Consider the following 10,907-nt stretch of genomic DNA (forward strand, 5'->3'; position numbering starts at 1 on the left):
ATTCAGTTGCAGAGGGCGGAGCTGAGTCCTAGGTCTCGGAGTTTGGAGATTAATTTGGTTGGGATTATAGTGTTGAAGGCCAAACTGTAGTCAAAAAGCAGAAGCCTGACGTAGGTGTCCTTATTGTCCAAATATTCCAGCAATTAGTGTAGGGCTTGGGGATGGCATCTGCTATAGATCTATCATACTGGTAGGCAAATTGCAAGGGATCAAGGCAGGCTGGGAGGCTAGAGTTGATATGCGCCAAGACTAACCTCTCAAAGCACTTCATAATTATGCAGGTCAGACCCACCAGGCAGTAGTTATTAAGGCATGTTGCATGTGTTTCCTTTGGTATTGGGACGAAGGCGATAAAACACTGATAGCAATTACAATTGTGGTGGCAATGTTGCAGCAAGTGTACCAGGACCAGCAGCAGAACCAGGTGAAACAACACCATCACAGAACCAGAGTCACTCCCCATGCTTTTCAACCTTGGAGGGACAGCCAGCGATGAATGGCACACCCCAGTTAATGTTCGGGTGTGAAGATTGGGCAAGTGCATTGACCAAAACATTAAATATAAAGTGTACTTGGTTGAGTTGTATATCTATTATGCATAAAACCTTATTGCATTCTGAACTATTGTCTGGGACACTCTTCACAGTTAAATATTTCTTTTATTAAGATTTTAAATTGTTTTAAAAGCACTTTGTTTGTGGAATATACACAGAACAATATTTATGAGATCCCACATCACAGATCCAACACAAAACCTGCAGCAGTTCTGTCTAAGCGTCCAATGAAATGCTGGGCTATGGAACTTTTTTTTGATGATTGCCATGGTCCTGCAGTGAGGATGCCGAGGGGCATATGCTCCTGCTATTATCACTTGCTAAGCTCCTGAGACTCTGCTGCCTCCCAGGATTTGTATTGAATTAGCGTGATGCAAATCAGGAGTCACTGCAGTAAACTAACCAGTGGTAATTAAGCCAAACCTTAGTACTCAAGTTACAGGTTTAGGTTTAGGTTATTTTTACTGTGGCAATTAATGATAGAAAAAAGACATTTTTATGAATATAGGGCACTTTGCAAGGAGTTCCATGTGTGTTTTTGAGCGCTTTTTGTTTTGCTGCAATTTGACTGGGCAGAACATTTTCTGTAGAAATGTAAAAGTACAAGAGTGTTTCTGTGAATTATGATTAGTGAGCATTAAGAGTGTGACAAATAATCATTAAGAAATGAAAAAACAGACTCGGCCAATGAGGAAACAGGCACATATTCAGAATACAGTCACATTTCACAATTTTTATTTGATAATAAAGAGACATCTATTCGCCCAGCCCCTCAGAAGGTCAGTGTGTGGTTTAGTGAGCTCGTTCAAGTGCTGAATTCAGGTATTAGCTTGTCTGTTAGCATGGCAACTGTGGAGTCATATAGCACTTTATAATATCTTTTCAAAATGCTACATTAGAACAGCACTGGCAAGATCACTTCTGCCCACATTTATATGCTTTCCTGTTCAGAGTAGTAGCCATGTTACATTTTCTGCTAATTAGAACTGCTGAGGTTTATTGCAGCACTACTAATAGTGCTCTCCCTGAAAGCAGCTAACTCAGCACAGACCAGGAATTGAACCATAGTCTATTTAATCTGTAATGACTGTGCTGCTTTCACCAACTGAGCTATAGGCTAATGCGTGAGTAAGAAAACTTATTTATACTAGCGCTCTTAATTAAATAGAATATTCAAGCATTGCAGGAGCATTGTTAAGAACATGAGACCAAACTAAACAAGAAATTAGAGCGAATACTCAAAAGCTTGGTCAGAGAGGTTGGTTGAAAGGGCCATCTTAGAAGAGGAAATAAGATAGAGGTGAAAGGAGAGCAGTTCATAAGAAAGAAAGCTTTGTGATTAGAAAACACATCTTCCTCAAATCACTTCCCTCACAATTAAGTACTTTTTGAAGTATGTTCACTTATATAAGCAAATATGACAACCATTTTGCGCATAGCAGTGATCTACAAACAGCAAAACGATCAAAGATCAATCATTTAGATCAGGAGTTGTATTAGGATACTAAGAAAATTCCTGAAAACTCCTTAAGTAATGTCATTAACATTTACCTAATCTAATAGAACAGGGTCTCTGTTTATAGGCTCATACAATTCTGATAATGTGATATTCCTCACCACAATACTAAATGATTTGCTTAGATTATTATCCTCAAATCCTGAACAAGGGTATGAAGCCACAATGTTCAAACTTGGAAGTGAGACTGTCATTAACTGAACCAAAACAACTCTTAATCAGACACATGGATGAAGCTTGTGTATTTCATCTGTCTTATTTTCATCAGTTACCCAGTTGGTTTCCACCACTCAGATCTATACCCGCTGTACCAAATGATAACAGAAAAAACAATTGCTATTGTGTAACTAGTTAGGAAGAGACACAGAGTTATTCCCCACTCCCCCAACCCCTTCTTGTCTGTGTACAAGTGGCTTGGAGCCTTTGGATTTCTAGGAGTGCACAATGTGGTCACGGAGCTGAATCCCTCCACAAATTGGCTCGGTACAATAATACAAAGGTTTCTAAACAGTGACAATTTTCAGCCCATGATTGATGATAATCCAACCCACAAATCCCACACAAGTCAATTATTTTCAATCCTAACTCTCGGATTTGTGCTATGTGATTTCAGTAGGCTGAAGGCTTGAGAGGGAGTTGTTCTTGGTACTCATGGATGAGAAACTCCAAAGTCAGGTCCCAAGGGCTTCTGGAGACTGATGCAATACATTAAGAGATGAAAATTTGGGAATGTTCTACATTTGTGAAGCAACATCATGTGCCAGCCATCAAGCTACCTTCTCCACCTCATTTGCATCCTTCTTCTAACAAAATATTTAAATTGAAATATTGAATATTTTATAGCAATAAGATGCCTATATGACTTTCAATTGTAATGAAAGTTGTACTGTATCAATTTTTGGATTTTTATTTGGGTCAGTCCTGTGAAGATAATTTTTTTTATTAAACAAGTCATTTGGAACAGTGACTTAAGTGCATTAGCTCCAAGAAAGCATGTGACTGCAGAAAATGCAGTAAAAACTTCAAAGTTCTGAAAGGAGTAAAATCTCTCTGAAATTGAGTATCTGTAAAAGGATAGTACTGGGAACCAGGTTGATTTTTTTTTGTTTTTGTTAAGGTCTTTCCAGTAATTATATTTACATGTGTATACACATACAGCTATGTTTGCTTTCTTTCTTTTGTGGTTTTAATTTATGTTGTTATTAAAGACTATCTGCAACCTCATGTAGATATGTTTCAGTGATTAACCACCACAGAACCAACTGCAAAAGTTAAACATATGATCTAACAAACCTGATTTCAATCTGGGATCTGAGATGTCCATATTACCATCAGATAGGATCATAACAAATAACATTGAAACAAGAACTAGCAATAGAAGAAGAAAAAACTGGCAGATCATTTTGACCGAATCAGTAACACTCTCAGTTTCTCTTCCTTGTCAAGGGATTAAATCACGTAATGACCACAATATGTCTGGTGTCTGAAGAAATAGAAATATCATCGTCCTCCTTGTCATATCGTTTGGGCATATACTTCACAATGCTGGCTGTTAAATGATCCCGAAAATCTTTGTGTATAAAGTTGTAGAGAATGGGATTTATGATACAGTGGGAAAAGCTGAGGCACTCAGCTACGTCAAACAAGAAATATACTAACTGATGCACAACACAATCAAGAAATGTATCCAGCAAGGAAAGAAATACAATTACATAAAACGGTAACCAGCATAGCAAAAATGCTATGATGTAACCATATATTATTTTACTGGTTTTTATGCTTTCTGTGTTACTGGAATTTTTCACAGCTCTTGCAGTGAAAATATTACTCAATATAATTATAGGCAAAGGAATGATAAATCCAAGAATTAATGTCAGAGAGCTTGTAACATACAAAGATAACGTATGAGGTATGTAGCAATAAATATGCACAAGTTCAAAAATTTCAGAATGTACAAACTGTGGTACGGATAGTAGTACCGCCAAAGTCCACATGCACACACACACCATCCTACGGATTTGACGGTCTCTTGATCCCTGGGCTTGGAATGGGTATCGCAGCGAGACATATCTGTCGACACTAAAGCAGGTGAGAAAGAAAATGCTGCTGTACAGAGTGACAAAATAAATGAAGGAATCAAATTTACACAGAAAGTCTCCCCAGATCCAGTGGTAATTGTAAAAAGTCTCTGCCATCCTTAATGGGATGAATAAAACAGCACACATGTCAGCGATAGCCATATTAAAAATGTAAAGGCTGCTTTCTTTCCTGGACCCTTCCATCCGCCAGTTTATCCAAATGACAATGATATTTTCTATCAGACCTACTAAAAGAATGAATAGATAGAAAAAAAACATTGACACGTCCAGTGTCTTGTAATCCAAAGATATCCAACACCTGCAGCTATAACCATCGCACTCATCACTGTTGTTGACATGCAAGCTGTCGTTAGGGGTAGCCATGGCTGAGCCCTCCTTGTAGAATCTGCAGAAATGAGAATGATCTGTAATACTAAATTTAAAAAAAGGTATTTAGATCAAATACATTGTCCACAAACTGCCTCATGAGTGTAACTTGCCTGGATTGATGTCAAGTTAAATAAATCTGGAAAATCCCAGGTTCAGTCTGTGTTGACTTCAGTAGCAGGGTGGTTAAAAGTTGCCTGAGTATCCCCGGGGCAATAAACAATCAGGAAACTGCCTGCTGGATAAAATGATAAAACATAGTCAAAATGCCCCCTCAGTCAAATACCCCGCTAATATTCACCATCTAGCCTGCACAAGAAAAATGTTCATCTTGGTAGAAATAAAAAAGAGTACGTGAACCAATTAAGCTTTTTGTCTGCGTAATTTACTGCTTTCAGATGTGGAGAAAATAGATTTATTTGTCTTTTGGTGTTCAACTTCCTTCTTCAAAAGTCTAATTTTCTGTCTAATGTCCAGTTGATATTAGAAGCTCTTTCTCTAAAGAGGCTTTGTCAGCTGCTTGTCACCTGCACCACCATTTCAAAGACTGAGTATAAGTATCTTGACTACATGATGTAGTAGTAAAATGTATAGACACAAAGGTTTAGACCCCACACTCTGCTGATTTAAATAATGTTAGCTGAGGCAGCTGTAAAGGAGCTTCAAAAGGCTTTAGCATTTTTTCACACAAAAGACAGTAAAAAAATCTGTAAACTTTTCCCGCGAAAAGCTTCAATTGGAAATTTTACAATGGAGGTTGACAGAGTTTGTTATACACGGGTATTAAGAACCAAAGGAAAGAGAGATTTGTACAGCATCGTTCATAACCTCAGGATGTCCTTGAGTGTTTTACAATCAATTAAGTACTTCTAGAAAGTGTTGTCACTATTGTAATGTGGGAAATAGGGCAGCCAATTTGCTCATAGTGAGATTTCACAAAGAGCAAGAAGTAATGGCAACTGTTTCAGTTTAGATGTTGGTTGAGGGATAAATATTGACCAAGGAGAACTCCTTACTGTTTCATGGGGTGTGGATGACATTGCTTATTATTGCTTAGCCCTAATTGCCCTTGAGAAAGTAATGGTGAGCTAATTTCCTGAACTACCGCAGTCCATGTGGTGCTGCTATGTCACACTGCTATTAAGAAGGGAGTTCCAGGATGGTGACCCAATGACAGTGAAGTATCAGTGATATAGTTCAAAGTAAGGATGGTGCATGGCTTGGAAGGGAGCTTGCACATGGTGGTATTCCCACACATCTGCTGCCCTTGTCTTTCTTGGTTGCAGAAGCTTCAGGTTTGGAAGCTGCTATCTAAGGAGTCTTGGCAAGTTTCTGCAGTACATCTTAAAGATGATGTACACTGCTGCAATTGTGTTCATGGTGAAGGAAATAAATGCTGAACATGGTGAATGGGCTGACAATAAAACAGACTGCTTTGTCCTGGATGGTGTTAAGCTTCCTGAGTGTTGTTAAAGCTCCACTCATCCAGGCAAGTGGACAGGACTGCATCATATTTCCAACTTGTACCTTTTAAGTGGTGGCTCAGCTTTGAGGAATCAGGAGCTACCTGCCACAGAATTCCAATCCTCTGACCTGCTCTTGTAATCACAGTATTTATATGGCTTCAGTTTCTGGTCAATGGTAATGGTAACCCGTAAGATGCTGGTAATAGGGGATTTGGCGATGATAATGCCAATGAATGACAAGGGGACATGATTAATTATTCCTTGATGGAGATTGTCATTGCCTTGCATTTGTGTAGCATGAATATAACTTTTGACTCTCAGCCTGAATGCTGACCAAGTCTTGCTGCATATAGACATTGGATGCTTCAGTATCTAAGGAGTCACAAATGGTGTTGCATATTTTGCAGTCATCAGTGAACATCTCACTTCTGAACTTATGATGGAGAGAAGGCAATTGATGTAGCAGCTGAAGATGGTTGGGCTTAGAATATTACTCTGAAAACTCCTGCTGAGATGGTGCAGAGCTGCAATGACTGGCAAAAGGACAAACCACTTGGTACTTCTGGCTGGAAGTAGTCGCAAATGCTTTAGTGTGGCTTTTTGCACTGATGTGCTGGGCTCTCCTATCACTGAGGATGGGGATATTTGTGGAACCTCGCCTTCCGATCAGTTGTTTAATTGTCCATCACTGTTTGTGACTGGATATGGTAGGACACAGAACTGAAGGGGTAATATATGATCTGTTGATTATGCGATGGTCTAGTTTTGTCATCTCATGTTGCTTATGCTGTTTGGCACACAAACAATCCTGTATTCGAGCTTCACCAGTTTGACACTTCATTTTTAGGCATGTATGGTGCTGCTCATGGCATACTCTCTTCATTGAATCAGGGTTGACTTCTCGGTTTGATAAGAATGATAGAGTGGGGGATATGCTGAGCCATGAGGTAGCAAATTGTGGCTGAATATAATTTGGCTATTAGTGATGGCACACAACACCTATTCGAAATCTATCCCATTTAGCAAGGTGCTAATACCACACAACATGATGAAAGGTTTCCTCAATGTCAAGACAGAACTGTGAAGTTGTCACCACTACTAATACTGTCATGTCAGGTAGGCTGGTGAAGATGGGGTCAAGTAGGTGTTTTCTTTGTCTACCAGCTGCTGCAGGCCCAGTTTACTAGTTATGTCATTTAGTTCTCAGCCAGTAATAGTGCTACTGAGGCCACTCTTGATCATAGCTGTGAAAGTCCTCTCCCCAGGGTATATTAACCTTGCCACCCTAAGAACATCTTCAAAATGATCTTCAACATGGAAGAGTACGGACTCATTAGCTGACAGAGGTGTCTTAGGTAGTAATGACAGGAGATTTCTGTATCTAAGTTTGACTTGTTGCTATAAGACTTTATGGAGTGTGGAATCAAGGTTGAAAACTCCCAAGGCAACTCTCTCCTGTCTGTAGGTCACTGTGCCACTACCTTCGATGGGTCTGACTTTCTGGTGAGCAGGGCATACCCGGGACGGTGGTGTCGGGGACATTGCCTGTAGGGTATGATTTCATGAGTATGACTATGACAGGCTGTTTCTTAACTAGCCTGTGAGATAGCTCTCCCAACTTTGGCAAAAACCCTCAGCTCTTAGTAAGACTTATCAGGGTCAACAGGTCATCGCTGTTTTTGAAAGCAGTTCCATGACACTTTTTGCGTCCACCTGAGAGAGAAGACTGGAGATAGTAGGAACTGCAGATGCTGGAGAATCTGAGACAACAAGATGTAGAGCTGGATGAACCTTCTTCAGGAAGGGTCTAGGCCCAAAATGTCAGCCTTCCTGCTCCTCTGATGCTGCTTGGCCTGCTGTGTTCTTCCAGTTCTACACCTTGTTATATCAGGGAAGGCTAGACCTCAGTTTAACATCTCTCATCAGAAAAGCAGCACCATATTGATGAGCTCCCATCAAATTACATGTTATCAAGAATCAACATCTTCAGAACAGGGAGTGAAGAACTCAAGTGAATAAAAAGTACTACTATCTTTGTGCTTAGTGAAGGAAGATAGCATAGAGTCTAGGAACATAGTGGGGTTTATTGTGTGAAATATGAAATGTTTTGCACGTTAACTGTGTCGTCACATCTGTGTAATTGTAAAGCAGGAAGTAAAAATCACCAAAAACATTTCACAATGATTTTGACCAGGAAATCAGAATTTTGAACTAACAGGGCAATTATCCAGATCAATTAGAAAACTCAGATCTTGTCTTGTGAATTCACCCACCCCAACCAAATCGCTGGAAATACTCACAAGGTCAGGCAGCATCTGGGGAGAGAAAAACAGAGGTAATGTTTTCAGGTCGATGAACTTTCTAATAATCTGAGACGTTCATATTGTTCTTTCCACAGAGGCATCCAGATCTGCTGCGTATTCCCAACATTTTCTGTTTTTATTTCTGATTCTTAACAATTGCTGTATTTTGAAATCCAAAACTTACTTTTCCTTTGATTTTCTACTGAAAAGAAGTGAATGACTCCAGTCTAAGACTGGAGTGGGATAAGCTTTTTGCTAAAGAATTTTCCCATTTGTAAAGATAAGCTATTTTACAAACAACTGTCACAACTTGTATTGAAAGCCTGATGAAATAATTATACTTGACTTTACACAGAGAGAAATATATACTGAGTTAAGGGGATTGAGGGCAGTGGAGCCCAACGTATGGCAGATACTATGAGAAAAGGTGGGATTGACAGTAGTATTTGGACAGGTTTGCGAGCAGTTCATGCTTTTTTGGTAAGCTCCTCCAAAAGGCACACTACCCATACATGTACAAATTGAACAGTAATGGTCTGTGCTGAGCTAGATGATCTAATTCATAGAAAATTTGCCACAATTCGTCTGAGCACAGTTCAACAGGGAGAGACAAAAATTAGCCAGGCTTGTACCACAAGTACAAATGATGATCAAATGACTACTTACTGAAAGACCAAAATGTGTGGATGTTTGCTGGGGACTGGATCAGGCACAGTTGTAATTGCCTTCATTGTGGAACAGCCTGCTGAAACCTACTGTTTAGACTTGCAAATGAAAATCTTCCACTTGATTGCAGGATCAGAAGATAACTTATCTGTTAAACTGTATCCCAATATTGAGGTCAAAGCATTAAGCAGAGAGAGGGGTGATTAAACAGGTGAACTTCCGCTGGTGGGTCATGGTAGTGGTGGGGGTGGGGAATGGAGTTTGTTGTCCTATAACATCAATGTAAGAGCTCTGGAAACACCTCAACAAGAGTATAAATCATCAATTGGGAATGGGGAATGGCTGCTGTGTGCAGAATCATTCAGAGAAATTTACCACCTTAGTACAAAGTCTTTCAGACTTGGATTCAAAACAGACTGAAAAGCAAAATGAATTAAGTAATCAGGCAGGTTTTTATTTCATGCTGTAAGAGTTTTAATTAAATTGATTTTGATTTGAACTTCAGTGTGAATTGAAACCACCGTATAAAAGTCATCATGACAAATATGCAGGTTCAATGTCGTCAGGTTCTCTTTAAATTAATCAGTGACACAACTATCTCCCTCTATCTCATTCCACGAAAGACTTCACTTTGTCATTGTACTGTACTGAACCTTGAATGCTGAGTTCCTTCAAAAGGACAGTAATACAACATAAAAAAAATACAGAGCATATTTTATTATAGTCCCCATAATGCAAAATATTCGACTCTTAAATGTTACGTAGGGTGAAAAAGTTGTCACTGACCTGAATAAATGTTCCTTGCACTGTGCTCAACGATTTACTCCGACAGTAAAAGAAGCTCTCCAAATGATGACCGTTTTGTTGTGAAGTTTGATATTTATTGCTGTGCATTGCATGGAGGAAGGAATATGAGGGGAGATTTTGCTGTAAACAGGAAAACGTGGGAGCTATGATTATGTAACCAAATGTCTGGGAGCAGAAGGTGTAGTTAGATAATAGATGTCTTGTTTGGCTTTTTCTTTGGAAGGTTAGCATCATTAATTTCCAATATGAGCCAAATAACCTTTGGCTAACTGAGCAATGGATAAAACCAAGGGATAAACTGATATAGGAAGTTGTTCTATTTAAAACAGTGGGAAATTGTGTTCAATATATTTCAAAATGAAAATGGTTTACAACTCTTCAATCTGTTAATGCCTCTTAAAATCTAGGAGATAGACATACTGCATGGTCTGGCACTAAACTTCACAGTCCAGATGGACCCCTTGTTGGATCCTTGGTCTGTGTTTAGCTGGTTGGTCTCAACTGAGGTATCAATAGATGTTATATCTGCCCATAGGTCCCCTAAGCTGTGACGAGGATTGGGCTCAGTTGTGATTACTCCTGTGATAAAATATCCTACAAGCACTAGAGACTACTGCTTCCTATAGAATTGTGACCCAACATGAGTCTGTGGCTTAATGAGATTATGAGTGAATACTGGTGGAAGAAATAAAGCCCTTTAATGTGACAGTCAATATTCACAATCCCATCTTTTTCCATCCCTTGGAAACTTGTTAATTCAGGTCTTCCTATTTTGCTAGATGGACACGTACATAGCAGAATAGAAGGCATTTCCACTTGGAGGGGAAATGCCATAACAAGGCTGCATCCACAGAAGACACTCACTAACAAATACAATAGGGAATTCAGGAAAAGTTTCTTTATGGAAAGTGGTAGAACCCATTGCCACAGGGAGTGATTGAAGCAAACAGTGTATGTAGACACATTTGAGGATGCCAGATAAGCATGAGGAACAAAAAGAATAAAAGAACATGATAACAGGATGTGAGCTGAAGCAGACTGACATGGACTGTAAACACTGGCAAGATGAACCTCACCACATGTAAGGTAGGTTTTCATCCAAGACATGGGCAACCTGAGAGGGATCCAAA

The 10,907-nt window shown here is 39.3% G+C and overlaps 1 protein-coding gene across 2 annotated transcripts; it reads right to left on the reverse strand.

The window, feature by feature from the left end:
• Positions 1-581: 581 nt before the first annotated feature.
• Positions 582-9,857, reverse strand: LOC125448340 (G-protein coupled receptor 182-like). 2 transcript variants are annotated; one of them, XM_048523597.2, is made up of 3 exons: positions 9,757-9,857; positions 4,649-4,773; positions 582-4,554 (listed from the first exon to the last, which is right to left on the reverse strand). In XM_048523597.2, exon 3 carries the CDS (start codon positions 4,530-4,532, stop codon positions 3,525-3,527), a length of 1,008 nt encoding a protein of 335 aa, XP_048379554.1. In that variant the 5' UTR covers positions 4,533-4,554; positions 4,649-4,773; positions 9,757-9,857; the 3' UTR covers positions 582-3,524. The 2 variants fall into 2 exon arrangements, with proteins under 2 accessions (XP_048379554.1, XP_048379553.1); XM_048523596.2 differs by having other exon boundaries at positions 4,649-4,770; positions 9,757-9,835.
• Between the last annotated feature and the right edge of the window lie 1,050 nt (positions 9,858-10,907).

The sequence above is a fragment of the Stegostoma tigrinum genome, chromosome X (assembly GCF_030684315.1).
Source record: "Stegostoma tigrinum isolate sSteTig4 chromosome X, sSteTig4.hap1, whole genome shotgun sequence".
Lineage (NCBI taxonomy): Eukaryota > Metazoa > Chordata > Chondrichthyes > Orectolobiformes > Stegostomatidae > Stegostoma > Stegostoma tigrinum.

Bases quoted from the DNA above. Each gene is read 5' to 3' on its own strand.
- LOC125448340 (XM_048523597.2), bottom strand. From the start codon at position 4,532: ATGGCTACCCCTAACGACAGCTTGCATGTCAACAACAGTGATGAGTGC.